Source organism: Prenolepis imparis, unplaced genomic scaffold, assembly GCF_030444845.1.
Source record: "Prenolepis imparis isolate NDT839.2.m4 unplaced genomic scaffold, iyPreImpa1.0 SCAF_5, whole genome shotgun sequence".
NCBI classification, from domain to species: domain Eukaryota; kingdom Metazoa; phylum Arthropoda; class Insecta; order Hymenoptera; family Formicidae; genus Prenolepis; species Prenolepis imparis.
Window position 1 is genome coordinate 2130639 of NW_028141163.1, and position 27899 is coordinate 2158537.

At 34.5% G+C, this 27899-nt stretch overlaps 1 protein-coding gene across 3 annotated transcripts; it reads right to left on the minus strand.

Annotated features, from left to right (window-relative positions):
* Positions 1-147: 147 nt before the first annotated feature.
* Dat (Sodium-dependent dopamine transporter) lies at positions 148-27871 on the minus strand. 3 transcript variants are annotated; one of them, XM_083038730.1, is made up of 13 exons: positions 27105-27871; positions 21266-21448; positions 13171-13305; positions 10797-11100; positions 10177-10315; positions 9834-9968; positions 7096-7199; positions 6785-7022; positions 6395-6523; positions 5887-6087; positions 5619-5786; positions 5043-5195; positions 148-585 (listed from the first exon to the last, which is right to left on the minus strand). In XM_083038730.1, exons 2-13 carry the CDS (start codon positions 21435-21437, stop codon positions 568-570), a joined length of 1896 nt encoding a protein of 631 aa, XP_082894856.1. In that variant the 5' UTR covers positions 21438-21448; positions 27105-27871; the 3' UTR covers positions 148-567. The 3 variants fall into 3 exon arrangements, with proteins under 3 accessions (XP_082894856.1, XP_082894854.1, XP_082894855.1); XM_083038728.1 differs by having other exon boundaries at positions 148-5195; XM_083038729.1 differs by lacking the exon at positions 27105-27871 and adding an exon at positions 25697-25855 and having other exon boundaries at positions 148-5195.
* Between the last annotated feature and the right edge of the window lie 28 nt (positions 27872-27899).

Sequence of the window (27899 nt, forward strand, 5' to 3'; positions counted from 1 at the left end):
TTACCCTTTAAAATATAAGTAAATAAAAAAAGAATTAATTTTTTTTCTCACAAAAATGTTAAAGAATTTTTCTTTCTCTTTCTATAAATCTACTTTAATTTCGATCAGAGAAGTAATCTCGAAAGAAGATAAATGCTTTATTCGGACTGAAGGTGTTGAAAAATAAATACTTTTTTTATTTCACATTTGACATTTCCCAAGTTCGCTCGGTACGATGTAAAACTTTAAAACCCCGGTTTCGAAATAAAAATGCTTCATATGACAAATATAATAAATATTCGATGTATATACATATTGTAGAGTTTTCTTCGCCTCGCGAAAGAGTGACACAATTGAGCTACGCTGTTCCTTTTTTTAGAGAACGAAATTTATTCGACAAAATCATCCTTACATGCGTAACGCTACGTCGCCGCTGCGGATTATCGCTAATTAGGGTCGAGCTCCAAAGCCGCGGCTGCAAGCAGTCTTCGACAGATTGCGACACGTAGCGTAAGGAAGAAAATGCACACGTCAAAATCAATTTTGCACCCTTTCAGTTTCGAAACAACGCACACGCAAAATGGCAATCTACTCAGCGGAAGAATTCTGCAAAGAAGAGATACACATATATAAGTATGAGAGATCTCGCGCTGTCAGATCGACCACTCTTCCACTTCTTCCGTACATCATTTCGTCATTATTAACGAAATTATTCTTCCTCGTTTCTCTTCCTAATAAATTCACGTCTCTTTATATAAACATATATGTATATAACTAATATACTTATTTTATTGTATTATAATGCCCTAAGCTCACAATCGGTCTTGGTCATCGTCTTTGTATAGGAGCGAACAAAGTTATATTATTTATCGACTAAAAGATAATTAATGACTTTCTCTACCAGGCAGGTATAAAGAAAAATATATATCTAACTATATTTATTCCTAACTTATTTATACGTTAAATAATAAAATAATAATGCTAAAGCATTTTAATTTCTCTCACTATCGACAATGTTAATATAATAATATAGCGTTAATATGGCATCAATTAAATAAATATAATTATAATTATAATTACTAACTATTGAAGCATAAATTAGAGAGTGCTGTGCGACAATATATTATCGTAATTGAAAGCGGTGCAGAATTTTCTTCAACGTGTGCAATTGTAGTAAAATATCGACGGATGCCAGTCCAATATGGCTCTTGGGCGGGCATAATCGCTAATAACGGGGGAAGGAAAGGATAAGGAGGACAAATTTTATCCAAGTCGCGATTTTTTTTCGCACAAACTTGCAGAAAAAATTTCCCTGCCGTGAAGGAAATCGTTTCAATAAGTATTGACAAGGCCCGAGCTGCTACCTATGGCTGCGGTGGCAACTTGGATGCAATGTGTATATAAATACATACATATATATATATATATATGTATTTATAAATATATCTATGTATTTATAAATATATCTATGTATTTATAAATATATTTATATATATTTATAAATATATTTATATATATTTATAAATATATATAATGTATTATATATATTTTCTATGTGTGTTATATATAGATATACATATACGTCTCTCTTTGTGTCTAAACAACGATCACTATAAACTATATCGCGCACGCGACCGCACGAGAATAATAATAAGAAGAGGTGAGAAGGGGAGAAAGGGAACAAGAGACCCGGTGGTCGCGCGCAAGATTCTAACGATTCTCTATCACGACGATTTTTCGAAATGCTTAATCCCTATTTCCGGTCGCCTTTCACCAGTCAGTCCGTGGGACCACTACGATATCTTATCTATACTCAAGTATCGGCAGCCCAGCCTCCGATCTTTTCGCGCGAATGTAGCACGAATATATGTACGCGATGTATATATTATTTTAGATATATTTACCGAATGAAAATATCCCACAATATCCGAATTTCTGCCATTATCCTGATGTAACTTGTAGCTGTTCAAATAAAATAGTGTTTTGTATCAAAGAATAATGCACAACGTAATTGACTCCTCCAAAAAATACAAAAAATTTTTAAGAAAAAGAATGTGAATGAAAAGATATTATATCGATATTATAATATGAGAAAACAATAGCTATTGTATATATATTTTATTCAGCTTCCAAGCTGTATATTGAAGCAATTTGCCAAGCTTTTTTTAAATAAAAAATTGAAATTAAATAAAAATTAAATAAAATTAAATAAAAAAGATAGCTGCTCAATTAGACATCTAGAAACGTTCGTATCAGGGGGAGATATTTACATATCTCAGAATATGCATCGAATATCTACGCTATATTGGTCAATTCTGTGTTCGTTAATGTGCTGGATAATGACGAACGGTTTGTCGTAATCGTGGCACAGAATTCCGCATCACGCGCTATGTGACATTATGTGTGAGAATTAGGAAAACGATTTGTCGTCCTCGATTTTACCGCACGATGACACATAACAGTGTGGAAGTAGATAGACAAGTAGAGCACACGTTAGGGTTTTGAATACTCGTTAAATACTAACTACGGTCTGTCAAACTACTAGAGATTACTACTGATTCTCTGGTCGTTCCTTTACGAAATCCACGCAATGCGTTTATCCACACGAATCGTCCTGTATTCGCAGCATACACATTTGATCTTTTGCATTTAATCAAAAGATAAAAAGATTATTCGATGGCGATTCCCCATATTAAATAGTAAAATTAATACGTAATAGTAGTAAAAATTAAGATGATTAAAAAAATTGAGAGATGATTGAAAGCAGGATATATAATACAGATTCGTCCATCGAAAGTTTGAATTGAAAAGATTTAAACGCGTATAAAGTAATCGTAAATGTAGCTGTTTGACTCTAGTTACGCACTGAATGCGATCTCGGGGTTCAACATCTAAAATTGAGAGAATCAGGCCGCATTTAATCTTAAGTGCGCGTGAAATACGACGATATTGCGAATGTTTATCCCGGATTACGTGACTGACATATATTACATATCGATGTCACGCGCACAATATAATAAATTTACAATGTAAAATTCACGTATTACATTCGACGAATAGACGCGCGTCATAAGAAGTATTATCAATTATTTAAACAAAAAGAAACAACGTAAAAAGATGAATTATGAATATAGATAAAATCGTATTAAAATATTTAGCTCAATTTTCTAGTCATTAGGGAGAAAGTGTTGTCATATATATTTCTGAATTTTCAGTAAATATATATAATAATCAGATAATAATATACATATGTGTGTGTGATATTATGACTAGAAAATTGCAGCGAATTTAAGTATGATGGAAAATAATGTTTATGTAAAAAAAAAATGAATCGTTTTACCATATTTGATTACAGGAGGACTGAGCGGAATATCGATGAAGCGTATTTACACCGGCAATAAGACTTAATAGATTGCTTAACATCTTACCGGTGATTATAATTTGCGTATAGTCCACACAGCATTTATCGCCCAGGCTTTGTAAGCCTGACGTACGAGCGTTTGATTGGTCAAACGAAAATGTAAATTCCTCTAAATCGTTAAAGCACCGACGTCGATTAACGTTGATCGCGCGATTAACTTGATTCCTTTCCCTTTCTATTATATAGACAGCGACGCGATTCAGGAAGGGAATCGATTAACAACGATCGATTAATCGAGGTCGTGTAATCTTTTCCTCTTAAAATATCTTATTATATAATCTTTGTTCTATGTAACATCTTTATATATGCAAAGTGAATATTTTATGCGATTACATAATTCTCATCGATCCGAGAAAAAAAAACGATTTTATTTAAACAATAAAATATAAATAATATATATATATAGGCTTATAGAGCCGAACGCGGATGTCGGTGCGTTGGTTTTTTTTGCGAAATTAATTTTCGCTGCAACCATTAATTGTGCACGGGGCACGAATATTTTCTTGGTATACTGCCAAGACTTAAATTTGGAATTCTTACTTAATTCCTGTGTTCCCCTCTGACCCCCCTAAAGAATTGTTAATTGAAAATTAATTTCGCAAAAAAAACCAACGCACCGACATCCGCGTTCGGCTCTATAAGCCTATATATATATATATATATATATATATATATATTATTTATATTTGATATTGAGAGCCTTACAAATTTCTTAATGTTAAACAATAAAGTTCGTTTCAAATCGCGATAACCACGAAACGACTAGGAACCCTTTCGGAGGGAAAAGGGAGCTTGTGCCGAAGATAGTGGTTCTCGTTAGTTGCTTCAAAGTGAGTTCATTAGTTGTCGATGATCGAGACTACGCTAAACTAGATAAATAGCGTAAACAGTTCTCCTAGATTTAAAGCTGTCGTCCAAGGTATTACATAAGTAAGGTAGGGTATAGGCGGTGCAATGTTCCCGTTTGACAATAGCTCGACAAACACCGTTCGTTAGAAGAAGCGCATACATCAGTTGCTTATTCGTTCAGACACCTCACCTTCAATCTCATGCGTATCGTCGTATCGCGCGTGATTATATTTACATGGGAAATGAGGGAGGGATATGGGTTATCGCCAGGGGATCCCGTCCGGGAATCCGAGGGAAAGCGAGGCTGACGATTACGTATATATTGCGTTGCGTGAGAGATCCGTTCTCTTTCTCTTATATAGATCTTTTCGATTTTATACATTCTATATCTACACGACAGTTTTCATCACAATAAAATACGCGAAATGGGGTTCTGCTTCCGTTCTCATCCGCGGAAGGAATAAAACGGAATCCGAAACGCGCAAACACAGTCATCGGTTCCAATTGCGATGGGATATGCTCTCGAAGAGGATACTTTTTATCGTTAAAATCAAGCCGGTATCCTAAGAATTAAAAGCAAGACGCGTCGTGTTCGTTCCGTGTAAAAGATTCATCCTCGTCTTTGTTCATTTCAATTGTTATTATCGTCGTCGTGGGACCTTGCTCGGCGATCGTCCTCTCAGCAGAGGTATACTTGGAACCGGGCACCGTGCAAAATCACAACCGCACTGTCCTAGACCGGCTCGGGGGGCGGATCGTTCCCCTTGACACCCTCTCGAGATTGAATCATTACCTCTGTTTGTTCCTTGGTCAGTTCATGATTCTTGGTGATTTCGAAATCTTGCTCGGCCAAGAAACTTCGACGAATGGCGCCGTTCGCCACCGAGGACAGATCGTTCCTCTGATGCTGCGTGTCCCGCCACGGTGTCGTCAGGATCTTTAGCCTCTGATAAATTTATCGTTTGATGTCATTTTCATATCATGTCATTTTTTTTCACGTAGCGAAGAAAAGCTTTTATCAAATATATAATCTAGACAACTCGATTAATTATTTATTAATTATTAGAATTATTATAAGATTAATTATTAACTACTTTATAATATTATATATTTTTTTCTTAATTATATTTTATTCGATAGTAAATTAATTTATTAATAAAGTGTAACCGACATATATTTAAATATAAATATCTCAGATTTAACGAAACTATATTTTTGTCAGACGAGGCATAATATCTTAATATGTTTTTAATATAAAATGTAAATATAGATAAAATTATAATTTTACCCACGTTTCATGACAATTTTTCAAATTAATCTTGTATAAATTATTATATTCTCAAAGTTAGTATAAGTAAAATAAACTTACTTGAACGAAGGATCCGGGTGTGCTGATTATTTTGTAGATCGCCATACCTGGAATCATGATAATGGAAGAGCACGCGATCAGCCAGCCCAATATATTTGCCCAAACCGGATAAACGTAACCTTCGTACGATAATGGTTCGTAGCCCATTAGACCGTAGACGATGATAAACTGTAATGTAGAAAGAAACCCAAACATATATATTTAACATTGAACAATAAAAAGCACATATTTTTATATAAATACATTATTTCTCTACGATGTGACGTACCATCAGAAAGAGTGGCGCTACGAATTTCCAACATACGCGCCAATAGACGCCAGGACTGAATCCGATCATGTCTTTAATGTCTGCGCAAAATCGGTCCGTTCCGTAGATCCAGCTGACCGCGATGGTTTCTGCCAAAACGGCGAACAGCATCGAGTATCCGGCCGCGTATCGATCCAACAAGTGGAAAAAGTAAAATCCACCCTATATATTAAAGAACAATAATCTTTTTTTTTTATAATGTGAGATGTATACATCAGATATAGTTTCGCGGCGCGCACAAATCTATGCATGTATAGTAACAATCATATTATATAATCCCCTAATGCAAAAAAACTTTAAAATATAAAAAATATCGAAAAAAAATCTTTGAAAGTCTGCAAAGTCTTTTAGACGATTTATGACACATGCTCCTTGTATTAATGTCTAAAAGATCTTATTTAAAAAAACAAGCCAGAAAGATCATAATATTAATCACATCAAAAATTTATATAATTTTTAGCACATCTACCTGCGAACAAGAGGCGAGTCCGACCAGAAAGTATAGAGTGAACAAGCATGCCACGAAAATCTCACGATTGTTGCCGATTATGGGAAACTCGTCACTAAGTGCTGTTATAATCGCCTCTGAACCTCCAAACTATAAAATCGCATTAATTCTTACCTTAGTTTCTTCATTACTTAAACGAGGTATTTAATACTCTCATAAAGAAAAGATTCTTGTATCGATATATATGACAGAAGAAGCAGTTGACAGCTTGATTTAAAAAAAGGAGAATAGTCTGATGAATCGTGACACAACATGACACATCAAAGGTCTTTATCGATTACAGGCGATGCGATAAATAAAACGAAAATCAGACTATATATTGATCTTTGAAGCGACGCAGAAGAATCGTACCGAGCTGTCCAAACCGAGTGTGAGTAACATCATGAAGAAGATGAGGGCCCAAAACATCGAACCGGGCATAGTGGCAATGGCTGCCGGATAGACGATGAAGACCAAACCGGGTCCTTCCGTGGCGACATCCTGAATGGACTTTCCGCTGGCATGAGCCATGTAACCGAGCACCGAGAATATAACGAATCCGGCGATGAAGGACGTCGCGCTGTTAATCAGGCTCGTCAATAGGGCGTCTCTGCGGAGAACATTTATGTAAGGACGAGGTTCGTTTTATGCGCGCACAAAGCATGAAAGAAATTCGGTCTCACTTGTAAACATTGTTGTGATACTTGTTGTAACTCGCGTAAGCCAGCAACACTCCGAACCCGGGTCCTAGAGAGAAAAATACCTGCGTCGCGGCGTCGACCCACACCTAGAAGAAGACGAAGAAATATTCGCGGAAGTGATGAAATGTATAATTAATTTATATCTTTAATAATAAGATGTTTTTAAGATGTCTTTTGGATATCATATGACTTCTTAAAGATGTCTTAAAGATTTCTCAAAGATGTCTTATGCTCCAATTTTGGACATGCTGTCTGGGATAATTAATTTAATATTTTATATAATTAATTTATATAATTTATATAATTATAGTTATTTATATAATTTATAATAATTATATATATATATTATAGTAATTTATATAATTATAGTTATTTATATAATTTATAATAATTATATATATATTATAGTAATTTATATAATTATAGTTATTTATATATAGTAATTTATATAATTATAGTTATTTATATATAGTAATTTATATAATTATAGTTATTTATATAATTTATAATAATTATATTGTATAATGCGTCATTTAGAGCCCTATAACTTTTGTATGAAATATTTTTCACGAAAATGCGTAGTTTCCTCAAAAAACCGCTAATACGGTCGCTCCGATACACCCTGTATATTATAGTAATTTATATAATTAATTTAGTAATTTGATGATAAAATATATTCTTATATTGATTACACGCCTTATTATAATATAGCAATTCATCTTTTAATGAGAAAGATCTTTCCCTTTAATCTCAAATTTATTTATTTATTTAACTTAAATTTAACAATTTAAATTTGTTTTCTATATAAAGACAATAAAATATTTTATTTATTTATTTCTTTTACAGATCTAATCAATATTAAATATTTTGTTTTTATCTCGATATTATTAATAACAATCAGTTTTCGCAAGATTCAACTATAGCATCCTAAGAATTCAAAGATATAATTAACATTTTTTAATATTATTTATTATTTCAAACACTTCATAAAGTATTTACAGAATTGCTATATCGAATACTTCAATTATAACCATCAAGGGTCCGGACCGAAACAAAAATTAGGTTTCGGTTAGGGTTTAATAAAATATTTAATAATGTTTCGATTCCGCAGTTTCGGTTTCTTGATAAATAAAGGAAACCATTTAAATTACGATTTTTTCAGTTACGGTTCCGGTTTCTAAAATTTTTACTTTTCGTTTTTTAATTAAATTAATTTCTAAATTATATTACTTAAAAAAATTATTATTAATTTTTATGACATATAAATAAACAACACTTCATATTATACATAAAAATATATTGTATATGTATCTATATTATATTATACATACATATATTATATATCACCAGCGGATCCTGACGTCGATAATAAGGGGGGTTTTGCAAATCTATTTTATTTAATATTTTTGGTTTCATGATTAGCTTTTATTCCAGGATCAACGACATCGATAGCTCTTTAACGTTTGTTTTTCTTTACTTATATTTTTTAAACAAATTCAGCAAAACTGTTTCTTTTAATTTGCAAGGGGGGGTTTTAACCCCCTCCCCCCCCCCTCAAGAATCCGCTAGAATTCCCCCGAATACAATTAAAAATAAATTATTTTTTAAATGTTCTTAAACGCATGTATTATTGCAATAATGATAGTTGTGAAGATAGTATGTTTATATATATATAGAATATTATATGCATGTTTTTATAAAAAGGAAAAAGAAAAGAGAAAAATTACAGATACGCACTGCGTTTGCGAGAAATCTGACGCTAGAGGTGGGAAAAAAGCTGAAGAGCGGACGGCCTATACATCAGACCGGCTTCTCGTATATCCACGGATTAACGGTGATCAACAAATCCACTTTCTCATTGATATAAAACCCACTTTAGCGACGACGGTAAGCGGCTAACAATAAGTCGTCGTACGGACGAAATGCATTCCGCGCGCGAAGCGAAGCGACGAGGGTCGGCCGCGGCGATCTAACGTTCTAGCGCGTGCTCGACCAAACTCTAATGTTCATTATGACAGCTACACAGAGTTTCCATTTTCACCGTCGTCAGTTAACCCTGCACGTTTCTCCTCTTCCCCTTTCTGCCCCCATTTTTCTCATATCACCCCGTAGATCAGCCCCACCCTCGAACTCGTCCACAACCCTCTCCCCCTATTATCCCGTAAACGCATTAACTCCCGAAGTTTTCTCCTTTTGTCATTTGCCGCGAATACGTCGTAGCTCATGGTAATTCAGGTCAACGATAATAAAACAATCGCCGGTGTGATGTGCCTCGATTCTCCCTCTCGAACGATTTTATTTAAAAACCCGATATTGTGAACGAAGAATTTTTCAACGTCTCGTTATAAAAGAATAATGTTCACTGCAATACACAGCTAAATAGTTTCAATATATTGTACAGTTTTAAAAATTGTATTAGTTTTCTATCACGAGATTTAACTGTATAATTAAATAAAATTATTTGTAGAATTAAATAGAATTGCTTAAATTCTATTAATTATTATATTTTATATTCAATTTTATATTCATTAATTACAGTGTGTTCCGTATATATTATTTTTATTAAAGTTTATTTAGAAAGTGCATTACTTTAATTTTAATAAAATATATTTATCTCAAAGAGAATTAAATATATGACAAGAAGGTAAACTGTTTTCAAAAATCCTGAATGTCTGAAATATTTGCACACAAGTATGCAACACAAAAACGCAACAACGCACCTCTGCTTTCGTGATAGCGGCGAAATTTGGACTGAGATAATAACGGATCCCTTCGGTGCTACCTGGCAGAGTGACACCCCTTATCAGCAAAATCAGCAAGACTGCGTAAGGGAAGAGAGCGGTAAACCAGACTACCTGCAGCAAAAGAATCGCTCGTCCTACGTAACGTGGGCTAGAATGTTATACGCGTATAAAATAGGTAGCACTTGATGGAGGAAGCTCTATTCGATATATAATACTTTGTGGTATCTTTTAAGCGCCCTCGCGAAAAATCAAAGGTACTTCGCGAAAATCGCGCGTTCGTTCTTAGAACCTCGAATCTCTGATGAGGCATTCAGCTTACCTTGCCGGAAGTCGAGATGCCTTTCCACAAAGAAAAATAGCAGACCAGATAGACTACGAGCAAGCATAGCGCGATGTCCCACTTAATGGCTCCGAGATCATGTAAGCCCTCGCTTTGGTGCAGCTCCAAGATAGCGCGGCTTAAGGGAAAAAGGTTTGTAATTCATAAGGGTGTTGTGTGTCCCATTTATAAAAAGTGATTTATTTTCTATATTTTAATAAGATCGCGCGTTAGCATTGTTAATTAATTTAATAAGAGATCTAAATCTGTAGTATATATTTATTTACGAAATTTTTTCAAAACTTATTCTCACAATGTGTATCTTAATTATTTTTATCCCCTATTATACATAATATTATTATTATATTATATTATCTAATTTATTTATATCATTCTTTGATTAGAGAATAAATTCAATTAAAAATTTAAAAATAAAGTAATATTTTAATCTAAATATTTTTATTCTTTGATTATCATAGTATGTTTCAAATTATATGTATTACTATCTATACAAGTTAACATTTTATTAACGACTCTAAAATTCTTGACTAAAACGTTAACCATTCATTAACGCGTTTTTACAAGCTGAGGCAATAAAGTATCTAAATTAAGTTACTCACTTGAAGTATTCATGCGCGGCGCTCGTATGATTATCCGCCAGAGCGACGTCCGATCCTTGATTGACCAGGAATCGGGTGACATTTCCGATATTCTCATTCACATCGCTGATCATCGCATCATCGAAAGCATACGAAGCATTTGCATCAAATTCGCGGCACAGCGGCGTATTCCAGGGATTGTCGCACGTGGTCCACGGTAACATTGTGGAGAACGAGGCGAAGAAATAACGAAGCGACCAAGCGATGATAACGTTGTAGTAAAAGTCAACGTAAAACGCGATCAGGACGACCGCGTAACCGATACCTGGATTAAGGACAATTCATGTTTTCATCGATGACAAAGCAGGATGACAAAAAGATTCTCTGTGGAAAAGCATTTAGTGTTTGTACTCGGTTTCTCTCAAGATCTGTATATATGATACACACACAAAATTATCGATCGGAGAGTCAATTTGGTTAATCTCATCCATTATATAATATTATTAATATAGTTATATATAATAATATTATTAATATATTAATAATATTATTGTTCTCTTCCCCCTAAAATTGAAGGTCCATCGACTATCAGAAAAATCTGGTTGGTCTCAATTGTTAATTTTATTTCAATCGAAAAATTGAGTAAACTCAACATATGAAAAAAAGAGACAATTTTTATCGAAAAAAAATTTTCTAATATATCGAATCGTAATTTGAATCGCAACTTTTTAATCGCACACGGTGAATCGACATTAGATGCGCCGAGATTGCTAAATAGATTAGCGAAGCGATCGCAAGTAGGCGCGAAAAAAATCAGAGCTGCGTGCAGAAAACGTGACGTCCTTCTATATGAGAGATATCGCATGTCTCGCGTCTTTATATGCAAATGAGACAACGTGACCTTCCTCCCGCGCGAGATCATGCATAGGAAGACTATATATGTACTCGTATATAGTGCATACCATATACGAGTGCATAGATATCGCATCTGCACACGAGGAAGATCTCGATCAATCGTTACGGCGATCGTACGAGGGGACGACGGGCGGAAAGATGAAATTGTAGCCCTGTGGAAATGAAGCTGGAAATCGGCGGAAATTGAGGCTCTTTACGGGAGAGCATCCGTCGGGGCCGCTGCGATCTTCTCGGATTTATACGCGTTACATAAAGCAACCGCACATTATACGAGAGCAAGAGAGATCTGCGAGGCCGCAGATCCTGTATATATATATGCGTGTGTGTGTGTGTGTGTGTGTGTGATCGTATATGTACATGTGTGCGCACATATTCTCTATATACTTCGCTCTGCTCTATTAGAGCGCTAAGAGCGCGAAGAACGGATTCCGTCAAGACCGGGGACCGCAAGATCGGGCGATTGTCCCCGCGACTGGAGGAAGGAAAAAGGTGACCGAGAAAGACCGAGAAAAGTCGGAGAGTCCAACTCCCGGCTCGGAATACCAATATCCCCTGGAGCGGCGCGGGAGAATATAATGAGAGTAAAGAGGGTCGTTCCGGCTCTTAAGTCCTCGAGACTTTTTCCGGACTGTATTCGCGGATTTCTTCGCTCACCCCCGTCGCAGTATATTTTCACCTGTTGTGTATAGTCGCTAGAATGTACGTGTCCCATGAATCCGTCGCGCACGAGTACCTTCAATGATCGACGATGGTCGTTATTTATCACGAGAAGCTGTAAACCTTAAGTGTGCACTAATGTGATATGGAATGATACGAGGTGCGAAATAGAAATGGAGAATTATATCGATAATCGTTCAATTCAGTCGCGCTTTGTGTGATTTTTTTCTGTACTTTTTTTTATTTTTATTCTAAAGAGTTAGAATTGAAAAGAAAAAATAAGGACTCTGACCATTGATAAATTGATATCCGGCCGTACTTATGTCATTGTGTCGTCAGATGCCATTACTGTCATAACGTTCAATTTTCGCGTTTTCGAGATTGCCCGGATGATGATTAGAGAGATGATATAAAAGGGTTGTAACGTGATTTTGTAACTTATCGAATGATTTCATTCAATTTGCAAGTGCGTCACTATTCGAATATGTAAGTTAATCTATATCGTTGCTATATCGAGAGAGGGTCCAATTAAGATAGACACAATCTCAGTTTCTCGCATTGAAACGTGGAAACGTAGATAATTGAAGAATAATGTATCGTAGGATAAGCATACTTTAAATACTCTAACTTTAAAACAATATGATAGATTTTCTAGTTTCTTTTACCACGTCAACTATTCTCATAGTGCTTGTGTTAAAAAATATCTTCTAAGCCGTGCGTTTTTATACTTATTGTTAGTTTCGTCTACTAATTTCGGAGATTTGTGAAAAATTAGATTGAGGAAAATATGTCGTACTATAACGTTAGTAACAATCTGACTTACCTTTGAAAAGCGGCACAAGTCGACCCCAGCACGTAATAGCACCCTTTCTGTTGAACTGACCAAGAGCGAGCTCCATGTAAAACAGAGGAATACCGCCGACCACCAACATTATGCAATAGGGAACCAAAAATGCGCCTGTAAACAAAGAAATATGTATGCGTGAACAGATATTCTTATTTAAGATAAGACATACCCTAATGGTTTTTCGCATTAAAACACGTTGAAACAGTCGATTCGAAAATTTAAGATAAATGATTTAAGGTAAGCATATTTGAAATACTTTAAAACGATATGTAATGTAATAGATTTTCCATTTTTTTATTACACCAAAAACTATTAAAATTAATAATTATATTTTTAGAAAACATTCTCAAACTGTATTCTGTACAGTTTTTCTTATTATTTAGCTTGCTCTATTGATTTTACATTGTAAATATATGTATACAAATATGCGATAACAATTATTGTTTTCAATAGAGCATTCATTAGAAAAATCATTGCAGTAATAATTCATCGAATGTTAATTATTATCAGCCAATATTAGAATCTTTAATTAAAATCGAATCATAATAATGCGATTCTATCTGATGACTGTATTACAACTTCTTGACATAAGTCGATCAAATGAGATCCGATTATTCTTCTGTCTATCTAAAGTTCTGTCTATTTAAGAGAATAGATCTTGCGGAAAATCTTTGACTCTCTTAAGACAAGAGTCTATTGTATGACACTGGGCAGAACGATTATTGTGCGATCTAGGAAGTGGAAATAAGAGGAAGAAAAGGTGCTGGTATCCGGAAAAAAGGCGTCTGTACAAGAGGGGAAAGAAGTTACGAGACGAACAAATTAGAGAATAAGAGATCGTAAAGTGTATGTGTACGTGTGTGTAGCCACAAAGAGAAAAACTCTTTAAGAATCATTAGCACGTATTGTAATACCTTTTTTAAAAATAAGAAGTAACTTAAATTACAAATTCTACGTCAAAAATTATAATGCGAAACTTGAAGATCTTTTTGACATAATTATACGTGCAGAGTAAAAACTGAAAAATTTTGCTGTCAATAGTGTTACTTAATGACAATGATGTAACATATTTCTTAATTAAAAACAGCGCTAAAATTAATAATATATTTTTGTGTAATAATAATAATAATAATATATTATAATTACTATACAAGAATATATATATAATTTTTTAATAATAATTAAAAAAATCAAAATCAAAATTTATTTATTATAAAATTAAAATGTATTTCTCTCTCGCTGCCTGGAAGCTTCATTATTCTGTAAGCGATTAAATCGTGTTAATTTGAAACGTAATATTTCATGAAATTGTAATTACAAATATTTTTAAAAAATCGTCATGCGTTTTCGGAAAAGGGCTGGTACAATTCCTGTTGGTTGACGATCGACTCAGTCGTGTCACCGTGTTAATGTCACCTTGCCGCATTTCCGAAAGTTGACTATCGAATTACGTGCCTAAAAGCACCTCGCTACCGGTGCTCTAAATAACGCACAATGCAGTTACGGAACTAACCCGCTGGTATGAGTGCGTCACATATCGAATTTTTTTCCACCGGTTTCTCTCTGAGCGGCATGTGTTATCTTTCTGCCTTATACACTAGCTTCTTTATATAATGTGGATCGCGTTTTGCAGATGACTATGATTTTTACAAACTCCGAGAAATTCTTCAAATATATTAATTCATTGAGGTCTGTCTATATGCAAAGAGATAAAAAAATTACTAAAATATTCAAGAATATACTTAAAAAATTTAAAAAAATTTTTAAATTTAAAAAAGCAACTAATATTCGTCATATAAAATATCAAAATATATATTTATGTTAAATTTGTGCGTCGAAATGTTAATCGATAATCAAAATCTTTTTACAAAGCTGATTGATGATAATTTGTCATATAGTCGTGATCCAATTTTTGATCAGTGAAAATTTTGTTAAATAATGTCGTATATATTATTCGCATTGCATAAATAAATGTGACAGGATAAACGCAATTCGAAAGAGAAGAATAAGACTACCGCTATGCTTATTTCCCTTGATTTCCCTTCTTAACTCCGAGGGAACTTTCGTTCCGTACCCATGGAGATGTAATCGCATTAAGAAGGATATTGTCGTCGAGTAACCTTGATTAATTTCCTCTTGTTCCTGCCATGGCAGAAATCGACAAATCGATCGTATTAAAAATCATATTCTCTTAAATAGACCGTATGGTCGCCGAATGGTTCCATTTATGCGAGAAATTACTTGTGATAATTAAAATTGTGAGTCAAAATTCAAGATGCAGTTTCACATTTTTACGATATCTATACAATTTGTCATTTTTATCATCAAATTTGTCATTTTTGTATTAAAAGATTCTGTAATATAAAAGATTTGAAGCTTTCTGTATTGTAAAAAGATTTAAGTTTGTGCTCTCTATATATTAATAATTAAAAATATAGTAATAATTTATCTTGTAAAAACAAAAGATGTAGAAAGACTAATTCGCAAAAGGTCGAAGAATTAACAAAAATGATCTCAGATCTAGAGCATATCCTTCTCTCTCTCAACCTCTCTCTCTTTCTGTCTCCTTTGTCTTGACATGTCGCTAACGTCGAGAACAAATGTCCGGCCTCGGACAACAGTTCCGCTCAATTTTCTCTCTTTGAACGTGCACTCGCGCAAAGGCTTAGTGCTTAAAGCTGCATTTTACGCCCGAACAAAGGCGAAAAGCTCGTTCGAATGAAACGTAATGCATTCTCGCGAGATAATCGCACCAATTGTAGACTGTCGATCGGAATACGCTTTTACCGAAAGGTATACGAGGGTCTAGGTCGAGTTGTTGGGTGTTGACAAAAATCAATATGCATTATTTTAAAAAATGATCATTTATAATGAATATATTATAAATATTGCATTCATATTTTTACACGCATATTGCGAGACATTTAACATTTATGTAAAAATTGATTGACTTAAGAAATTCTGGAATAATTTTATACTGAATCTATGTAAAATTAGGAAATTTCTGCGAAAATCATTGTATAAATTAGAATATTAACATAATATTAATTGAACGATGGTCTAAATTATCTGATACGTGCATTCTGAATATAAAAAAAGTGAAATTTCTTAAAGAAAAATTACCTACTACCTGTTCGAGAATACCTATTTTAGCATCTATCATTTTTCTGCTTCATAATAAATTACATTCCATCATTGTGACTTGTTACACGAAAAAAATTGTGTGGTATACGAGTTTATAAAAAAATTACAATTATTGTTAGTTTCAATCCGAGTCACTCCTTGGTTGACATCGATTTCTTCATAGATAGAATATTGCGCAAGATTATTCTCGTCGATTGAGAAATCTATATATATTGATATATGAGTCGTTCGCTCGAAGAACGACTTAAGTCGACTTTTTTGCAAAAAAAATTGAATTAAAGATTCAACTGTGTGATTCGAGTTATTAATCATTATGTTATTCAGCTTTTATATTTTTTAATATACACGTTCCTATTTTGCTGAATAGCAAAATATTTAATAACTTGAATCATTTAGTTGAATCTTCAATTTTTTTGTGCAAAAACTTGAGTCGTTCTTCGAGAGAACCACTCATATATTAAACCGGTCTGGAATTTCAATTAGCATTTATACGAATAACATTTACATTATTCAAATGCGAAGGCATCTTCATAATTGTATAATCTTAATCAAACAGAAAAAATCATTGAGAATTTTATATACGGAATAAAAGTTTCCGCGAAGAGACTATGTCCTCGTGTGACGAAATCACCGAGTGGATTCGATGAATCCCAAACGAGGAAGATACCTGGCGCAACAGGCGTCGCGTAGTAATTAAGCAAACACGTGGGACAAGCTCCACCTAATTGTGGCATTCAAAGATAAACATTCTGCGTTTCTCTTTACGTTTCTCTTTACTTTGTTGTTTTCGATGAAAACACGATAATCTCGCATTTCCGCTCTTTCTACTTCTTCCCAAAAAATAAAAATAATTAAATTTATAGCTTAAATTATTAATTAAATAATTAATAATCTGAGCTATAAAATTATAAATAGTATATTTAAAAAATATTTATAAATCATAATAAAGATTTATTTTTATAATTAAAAAAATAAATATTTTCAAATAATATAATTTATAAATATTTAAAAAATATAAATGTAAAATATATATTATAAATATATATTAAATTAAAATAAAGCTTTCTTCTAATATAATCATAAACATCAGTTTATTTTATATTAAAATCAGGTGGAAACTTATCGGCTCTACAATTTTCTCTCGAACAGTTTATATTACAAGTTTCAAACGCACGGATCATTTCAGCGCAATTTCCTACATCATCCAATGCATTTCTCATTATGCAGATTTATTTCAGTTTACCCGGATCCGCGCGAGGAAAAGCGTTACTTGCACGTCATCGTACAAGACAACCGTATATCATTGTCGAAGTAGAGAGTAGAGTGATGGACAGCCTATACAGGTATCGATACGTGTATCGATACGCTCCGCTCTGAATTATAATCACGAAACAACACGTTAATAACACTTCCCGTAGGGTGATAACGACGCAGCCGCCGTCCGGCGGGGGTGGAGAACGGCGTCGCGCACGATCAAAGGCCCGTCCCGAATGGGAAATTATAATTAATTAAGGTAATTGGAAATTAGCGACCGATCTTGCCCATCCTAATGGCGCGGAGCCGCGCGCTCTACTCCGCTCTTAATTGAGTTAGCAGCCGCTTTTGAGGAGCCTCTGTATCGCTGACAGTGGCCCTAATCGCATTCCTACCGGGGACTCGATAGAGCCCCCGGTACTAATGGCGCCGTCGTCGCAGATTGCCGCAGCGAGCTTAACAAAAGTCAATAAGATTGCCGGCAGTTTTCCAAGATCGAGCCCTAGATGCGCGGGCAGATCGATCCTCAAGGAGCAAAGGGCGAGAGATCGCGAAGGGACTCGAAGAGCGAAACAATAATGATGATCGAGTAGCGCTTATGTCAATTCAAGACGAGGTAAACGTCAAGTGTCATCACGTGGTCTATGCATTTTTTTTATGAGACTGTATTTGAAAAATATGTATATAGTAGTTTTTTTCTCTCTTCTCTTCTCTGTGAGATGCGCTCTTCTCTTTTCGCAAAATTCAAATCAGGAACAGAATTATATTCAATATCAGAAAATTAACAAGTTTTGCTGGAATTAAGGCTTCAACGCAAACCAAGTAAATGTTATTTTTTACATAATTCTAAACTGATTTTAATTTAACGGGATTTAAATTTCAGTTTTTTTTTTTTTGTTGAAAACATTTGATGAAGTTTCGAAGTATATATATTTAATTAAATGTTTGCCAAGAATTTATCTCCAAATTTAATAACGATGATCTAATTATCGAAAAATCTGAGAAAATTTTTTTCGACAACTTTCGAACGATTTTGTTACGATTTATTTCTCACTGTCCTTAGCTCGCATCATGATTATTATTATTATTTGGTCAATATTATCTTAACATTACAAAAAATGATAATTTACAATTAAAGATATCGCGATAGCTTTAACTTTGCCTATAGGCGACTTTTAAACGCGATAATTTTCTGGTCATGCGTCGTAACAATAATTTAAGATAATATATATAATAATAAGATAATGAGACCAAAATTATATCAATTGCAGACAGAATAATGTGAGATAATATGAAAAGATATTATTCGCGTGGCGTTGTTTATTATTATGTATAATACATTATATTTTTGAAAATCTGCGCGTAAAATCGTCATCGTGCATTTCTTTCTTTTTCACGATTTAACCAGAGACGTAAATTCGTTAGAAGACGTAAAATATATAAAAGAATAACAAGAGATTTATCTTGATTTATGTGTATAGCTACTAACGTTAACTGCTTGTTTTCTCGCATTATCACAAGACGTGTTATGCAAATTTGTAATATTAGCGTTCGAAGTATGGAGTAAGGAAGAGTGCACACATACGACGCATGAATTATTTACAAAATTTGCAAGTGCAACACGATTGACATGCAATATCGATAGGATATCGTCATGTGCATTTTAGTGCATGACATGCGTACGATCAAATCGATAACGAATTGTGAAATCAATCGGCATAATGAGCAATAAGATTGAAACAAAAATATCATGCATGCGACATTAGTTGTAACTTTGTTTATTTTTCTCAGCAGGGATCCGGACCGAAACAAAATTAGGGTTCGGTTTCGGTTACGGTTTAATAAAATATTGAATAACTGTTCCGGTTCCAGTTTCGGTTTTTTGATAAATATAAAAACCGAAACCGTTTAAATTATGATTTTTTCGATTACGATTCCGGTTTTTAAAAATTTTTACTTTTTGTTTTTCTAATTAAATTAATTTCTAAATTATATTACTTTAAAAAATTATTATTAATTTTTATGACATAAATAAACAACACTCCATATTATACATAAAAATATATTTAGATATAGGTATATATAATATAGATACATATATAAATATATTTTCATATGTCATAAAAATTAATAATAATTTTTTAAAATAATATAATTTATATATACTTTATATATATATATATATATGTATATATATATAAAACAGAAAATATAATGTCTTCACAGCTATCATTATTGCGATAATACATACACGTTTCAGAACATTTAAAAAATAATTATAATTGTATTGCACTTCGAGGAGACAGTTATCATGATACTTCCGTCACATTTGTGCAAAAACAGAAAAAAATACCGAAAAGAACCGTAAACCGAAAATAATTTAACGGTCCGGTTATGGTTCCGGTGTTATAAATTTAATAGAATTTCAATACGGTTTACGGTTTCTGTTCTACTAAAAAAACGGTTATGGAACGGATATCGGTTTTGGTTCCGGTTCGGTCCGGGTCCCTGTTTCTCAGAAATGTTCTTAATTCACAGAACCCTTGAAGGAGCTAAGTAACTTGAAGTAGAAGCGACATTTAGACGCAACAACCGCATCATTTTAATTGCTTTCGTGAAAAAAAAAAAAGAATTAATATCATTGTGCGCGATTTACGCCGCGTCTCGTAAATTACGCATCTCCTCTTTAATTGCAACCAATTTGGACACAAACTGCAGGTGTTGAGAATCCTTGTCGAACGAGGTCTAAATCTCGAGGTCATTTTCCGCGAGGTAAATGCCAATTAGTCGACCGGTTAGCCCGGTATTGCTCGCCTCCTGGAGTACATTACATCGTTACTCAACCCCCTTCTCGAGTTAACTGCGAAATAACGTCGACGACGGTGATGTTACGAAGCAGTTGACGAAGTTTGACAAGGGTATCGAAGGGAGCGAGATGAATTCATTCATCCAAAAGATCTCTGTGCGCGAGAACTTCAAAACAAAAAATGTCAAAGGTAAAATTGAAGAAAGAAATGTATAAACTTGATATAATTGAAATCATTTTATATCTCTCTCGTGGAATTAATTTTGAATTTAAGCTCGTCCGAGAAGCGACATACCTAATCGTGGGTACATCAATGACATAAATGTCAAATAAGCGATGAAATCCTAATGAAATTTCGCAATATGATGTTTTATAATTTGTACGATCTGAGAGTAAATTAATCAAGTCTTTGTCTTAATTCTTTTAAAAACCATTGGAATCAAGGTGAAACATATAATCGATTGTAATTTCGACGCGGATGCGGTTCTTTTATTTTTTTTTTTTTTTTGCACCGAAGAGGAAAAACAAAGCGTAATAAATAATAACGCGATCTTGCGAATCAGCGATGCGAAGAAATTGCGATGTTCAAGAAGCGGAGTGGGATACATCTGATCGGAGGCGTGTTTACAAATACGAAACTGTAGCCGGTAACAGACGCAGATGGAGGGAAAGGGAAAAAGGGGGATGGGGTAGAAAACGAGGGGGATGCGAAAGGGCGGGATTATTGAAATCCCGTATATATTCCTGTGCCGTTGCGCGTTGTCCCGTCAATGACAGAGAGAAGAGCGCACTCGACACACTCGCGGGGGATAATCGAAAATAAACTGCGCGGAAATCGTGCCGCGTCCGACATGCATAGGTACTTACCACCGCCGTTCTTGTAGCAAAGGTACGGGAATCGCCACACATTAGCGAGATCGACGGCGAAACCGATAACCGAGAGCAAGAAGTCGAGCTTCCCCGACCAGGTCTCCCTGCCGTCGCCGCCGCCTTCACCGACGCCGCCCATCGCGATATTCTTCACCACCGTCGACGACATCCTTCGGGTACCTGAAACAACAGCGTGTATTATTTTCGCGAATAAAATAAAAATATGTAATAAAAATATCTATGTCTTTAAAAGAGGTAAATATATTTTTTTGTGAAAGATGACATTTATATTTGACATTTGTAACTTTGTATATACTTAGGTTCTTCCCAGATAGCACACCTTGTCCAAAATCGGCGCATAAGACATCTTTAAGATATTTTTAAGATGCCTTTTAGATATCATATCATATAAGACTTCTTAAAGATGTCTTATGCTCCAATTTTGGACATGGTGCTGTCTGGGCTGTGAAGATTTATCCACAAGTGAAAATTTAGATGAAAATTTATGCAACATATATTAGTATAGCCAAAGTTACTAATATAATTTATGATTTAAACCTTTAAGGAAATTATAATATTGTTAGTACATATTGTATTCGGCAATGCATAGATTGCGTCTTACATCCTCTTCCTGTCCACATTGTTCAAAATATTAAGAGAGTTACGTTGCTAATTGATTTTTTAAATTAAAACTCCTGACTCCTCATTATTAAATTGCGACGTTTAAAAATAAAAAATCGAAATTTTCTCTTGCTCTGTACGTCGCCATAAATTAATTTTTTGCGCGTTTCATCATTTATGTATGAAATATAAATTAGAAAAAGATAACTGCAAAATTTTCAATCTTGAGCCTACAAACAAGATCAGAGAAAGAATCGAAGGACAAGTTAGGAAAAAATATTACCTTTTATTTTAATGCAGAATAAAAAAAAGATAAAAATAAAATAACAAATAAATTTCTCCGAAAGAAGTCAAAGATGTGAATAAAATTCAGAAGTCAAATTATCTATGCATGCATATACTGAACAACATAAACATAATCTTAGAAGTATAATTCACGAGTGCATGCGCCTATTAAGCGCAAGGTCGGGAATGTGCCAAGAGTGAAAGGACTCGAGCGAAGGAAGGCAAATAGAAGCGAAAAGTAAAATGAGAGAGAAGAGATGACGCTAACGCAACGGGAAGGAAATTACCTCTGTGGTTATTATATTATTATTATTATTATTATTCGCGGACAATATATATGTATATATATATCATACGTGTGTGCATGTATATATGTGTGTGTAAAAGAGAGAGAGAGAGAGAGTCGCGTGCGCGGGCGCGTGTAATTTGGCGACGACAAGTTATCGATAGCCCTTCAGGCGACAACGCTCGACCCCCAACGAGCCTCATTGTGCCCCGTGACGGGTACCGGTCAAACAGCGTATATTTCAAAGGCGATCGCGAGCGAACCGGCCTCGAGGGGCCACTCGACGACGGGTTTTCTGTCACGCGCACTGATCCACGCTTATCCACGCGGACCGACCCGGTTAATTGATATTCGGCGGTTGTGCGGAGACACCTACGGACGCGCGCAAGCCGACGCGAAGATGGACGACGACGAAAAATCGCGCGTTGCATCGCCGTCAACGAGATCGATCGCTCCTGCTTCCGTCATGACATCCGGAGACTGAACCGACTTGACGTCGCGTGGGACTGAGAGAGGACTCGTTAAATTGAATTAAAAGGAATGTTAATAAATAAATTTAAAATAAATAGTAAATTAAGGTCTGATTTAATCAAGTTTTTCTCCACGTAGATTAAATAAACTGGAATAGATATCTAAGAAGAGAGACACAGTTATGTGTATAATAAGAAAAGTTGAATTTCATTTGTTATATTTTTATTCGACTTTTAATAAATTTTTTTTTCAAATTAAAAAAAATATTAACATTTTTTGAGAAAAATTAATAGCATGTATTTAAATTGACATTTAAAATCTGTCCAAAAATCGATTTGCGACGCACTAAGATAATACATTTTTAAATAAAAGTATTATATTATTTAGCAGTATTTCTTAATTGCCGCGAATCATTATAATGTATTTATGCTATTATCTATCTATTTTCTTCGACAATTATAATGCTTTTCTTATAAGAGAAAGGATTAAATAATGTATTGTTCAAGATTCTTCCCTCTTGAAGCGCGAATGACAATATTTCGGCCGAGAACCCAGTCGCTAACGAGTATTCCAAAACTAGTTTTAGGAGATAATGACTGAAGGAGAAGGTAAAGGAAGAATATAGAAAGAGGAGCAACAACAATGTCATATTCTCTAAAAATCGAATTCCTACCGACATTATATTCTTACAGTGAGAGCCATCGTGTCGATATTTATCTAGGAATTGATCTTTCCCCGTAGTCTTTTCCCGAATCGCGGTATTTCCCAGGAAATACGATTAATATAACTGTGCAGTCCCAATTGAATAATAAAGATAACAAACCGCTTTCGGTGAGATATATCCGCAGATATATACATATATGCATGAGGAAAAAACGGGAGAAAACCGCAATGACGCGAATTGTTCGTCGCGGAAAAATTCACACTTTTTTTGACACTTGCTTGCATTTTCAGATTCAAACTAGACACATTCTAATTCTTATATTAATGTATCTCAAGCTCCTAATTGCTCTGGTGATATCTCTTTGAAATACCTAGATTTTTTTTAATAGAAAAAAAACACATTTTTATTTTGTTATCAATTATGTAAAAAAGTTACCAAAAGAATGCGAAATAGCCTAGAAAGATTTGCTACCGATATCAGTTTTTTTATTTTGTTTTACTTATTTCTTTATATTCTATTTTCCTTAGTACAGAAATAAGATTTCTTAAAATAAGTTAAAGAATATTGACTATTTTCTCTTATTGTTAGACAAGATTACATTTCTATCTATCATTTTATGACGTTACATTTTTGATAATTTACGCAAGTAATGCAAATATCTTACGATGACACTGACTTATATTCTTTCAGACTGCTCGCATAGCTATTTATTATTAAATATTTTATCGATAACCGAGTCAAAACAAACTGTCGGTTTTTTTTTTACGGAAACAGTTGCCATATGTGAAGAAATAAGAAATCGTACACAATCTCGATACGTTATTTTAATCATTCATGAAATGTCTGTTCAACTTTTTTACTCTAAAAAATTGCATATAAAATTAATGTAGATGAGTACACCGATGAAAACCGATGATAACATTCATATAAAACACCTTTCTGCATAATGAGATGCAATTTAAAAATAAATAGATATGCAATACTTAATACTTTACAATTACACAAAAAAGTATTATCCATCTGCGCATTGAGGTATAAATAAATTTAATCGATTTTTTACATGATAATTATTTATCGTACATCTAAGGGCCGGTTTCATCATCTCCGATTAACTCAATCGACCGATTAAACTATATCTTTGTCTCTTTTCAGCTACGTTCTTAAAAAGAGACAAAGATATAGTTTAATCGGCCGATTGAGTTAATCAGAGATGGTGAAACCGGCCCTAAGTGCATGAAAACAGTAGGTGTAGTCATATATTCTTGCAATGATCTTTATAAATTTGTATCTCTCAACACTTAAATAAATATATTTATAAATGTCTATACTTGACATATTAAACTGATTAAATGTTTTCTTACGATAAGTATCTACCAAGTATAATACCTGCGGCAATAAAAAATCGCGAATAAGATTCCTCTCGTAATACTTGTCATACACTTTAACGATCACGATTCTACTTCGAGATTCTACAATACGCACTTAAATAAGAGATATCCCGCGCATTTGTTTAATTTGAGAATCTGCTAATTATCTTTATCATGAATCGTATAATACGCATTATACTATGTGGATAAAAAAATATATTAAAAAGCCATAAAACGTCATAGTTCGTAGACCCACCCAAATAACGTCACTTTACGTTATTTTAAAAGAATATATGATACGCGCAACCGTGAAAGCAAATTGTGAAATAATCTTTTCGCGTAAATGTGATTACTTATTACTCTTTCACTGCACAATATTTCACATAATTAACTTATACCGTCGCATGTATAAATTATGAGACATCTTGTAAAGGATATTTTTTATTTCATTTGAAAGAAAAATGTAAAAAATGTGAAAGTTTCTTTTCTCGCCAATTTTTTTCACGATATTCTTCACATCGAGAGAAAATAAAATCTTCTTGTGCCAATCATCAGATTTCTCGTGTATCTAATGTTACTCGTCAACAATAGAACAATATATATTTTACGTTAAAAATCAAACGGAATATTATATTAGATTTTATCGTTGTCTAGAAATGAAACACTAACGCGTCTCAAATATTTTTGCATAGTATAACGAAAGAATTCGCGTGGAAAAAAAAAAGATAGCCTACCGCGACAGCCTTTCTTTCTGTCTTGAGTACGCAAGGGCAGCCACCTTCGTTCTCTTCTTCGACGAAGGAATTCGCGGAGGGAAAATTCGCGATCGAACGCGACTCACGCAAGTCGGATGACAACGAGGACTAAATTACTCGCGATCGTGTGCAGCTTCGTTCCGATCGTGCACTTAAATTGATGATTGCGTACGCGCGTATAACGTAATGTGATCGGCGAAAATACATCGACAGTGGGAGGAAAGATCCGTCGGAGACAATTTAGGTGGGGAATTTTGTACGAGAATGGAGTTTCCTGCGAGAACTACGAATGTAGTACTAATTAAATTTCTTTTCAACAGCAATTGGATCATCGAATCGACATTCGGTTTGACGGATCGCTCAAACGTCACGCGAGAAATGACTGACTTATCTCGAGGAAATATCATCTACATTTCGGCTTTGATTTCCTTCGATAGAAAAAATGAATCGAAACAAGTAGAAAACGTTTCGAGAAATATAAGGATCGTTTAATGCATCGTTTAATTATTATCGATATTGATTTAAATGAATATAAGATATAATTTCTTTGGCAGATATTTTGATTCATCTTTTATTCTTTAGATTTTTCTTTAATTATATTAGAATGACAATTAATATATAATATTCTTTGATATTAATTAATAACATATAAAATAATAATATAATAATTATTAAAATTAAATCAAAGATCTGTAGAAAAGAAAATTAAAAACAATTTAGTCTAAATTACTTATAGATGACATATATCGTATGTATTTGTTACACAAGAAAATTTTTAATTTAATTGCAAAATTCAATACCTCAAAAAATCATGGATAGATGAAAATTTTAGAAAATAATTAATTTATAAACAGAAGCTACTGAGGATAAAGTATAATGTGATATGATGTGGAATCGTAAAGAATTTAACATTTAGCGTTTAGTTGCACAATCTAATAGAAATGCGTAGATAGATTTGAAAGTGCTATATATAATATTCAAGAAAGTCTTAAAATTATTTCGATGTGCTAATAAAATCTAGATTCGTATACAAAAAAATTCGATAAATGTAGCAATGACGGAGATTAGAAAAAAAACATATAAATAAAATCTGTACACTTTTACATTATTCAAAACTTTGCGAGCACAATAAAAAAAAAAAAATTCTCTTCAAGATACAACTACGTCACATTACAACCAGTTATGTAGAAAGAATGCTTCCAGAGAATAGAACAAAAAACACAATGAAAATTTACAATCACCGCCCGAAGGCTGCGTAAACCCGTTACCGCGATACGGAAACGGGCTTCGTCCTTCGATCTTATCCGATCGAGCTTAGATCGAATAATATAACGTGTATATACATATATAACGAGACAGATACGTAGGAGAAACACATTGCACTTACCGAGTATCTCGCGCCGAAGACGATTAACGGGCGACGGTGCCGCCGTGAATGTTGCAGCTCGGCGAGACACCGCGACACTGACCGCGCGGCTCCTCGGCAGTCCACGGCAGGACTCCCACGACGAAGACTCGCCACAGGGTCAAGAGTAGCTCGAAACTGGTATCCGTCAGACCCATGCCCGTTTCGTCGTCCCCTTGTCTTTCCTCACCTCGGGCCCCACCCTCTACCCCCCCTCGTCGTCGTTTTCCGCGCCGTATTTCACGGAGAAGAACTCTTTCGAAATCTCCCGCGGAACTTCCTTCCGTAGTATAAGCGTAGTATTATCGTATATTACCGCGGATCCGATCGACGCGACTTCAAAGATTCCTCTCTCAGACGGATCGCGCGAGCCACCCGCCACTTCGCGAGAGCTCGCGCATTTTTTAAGACGAGACGCGTCCTCCGCAAGGGAAACGAAATTTAACGAAAGAACCGCGATTAGAGACGAACTTCAAGTTTATCGAGACGGCGCGGGTCCATCGCGAGTTACTTCGGGCGGGAGAGCGCGTCTTTTGCGCGAGATAAAAAAGTCCGCGTTCCTTACCTTGGATTATTCTCTCTCTCGATCGCGCGGGCAGATCGATCAATCGAATCGGATCGCGATAGGAGGATACGGCGAAAGAGGGAGAGCTCTTAAAGACGGGGGGTTGATCGACGACGATATATCCCTCCGGCACAAACGGGAGAACCTCGTCGCAAAGGACCGAAAGAGTGAGTGGCGAATTTTAGCGCCCGTCGACGCGTATATACGCGCCG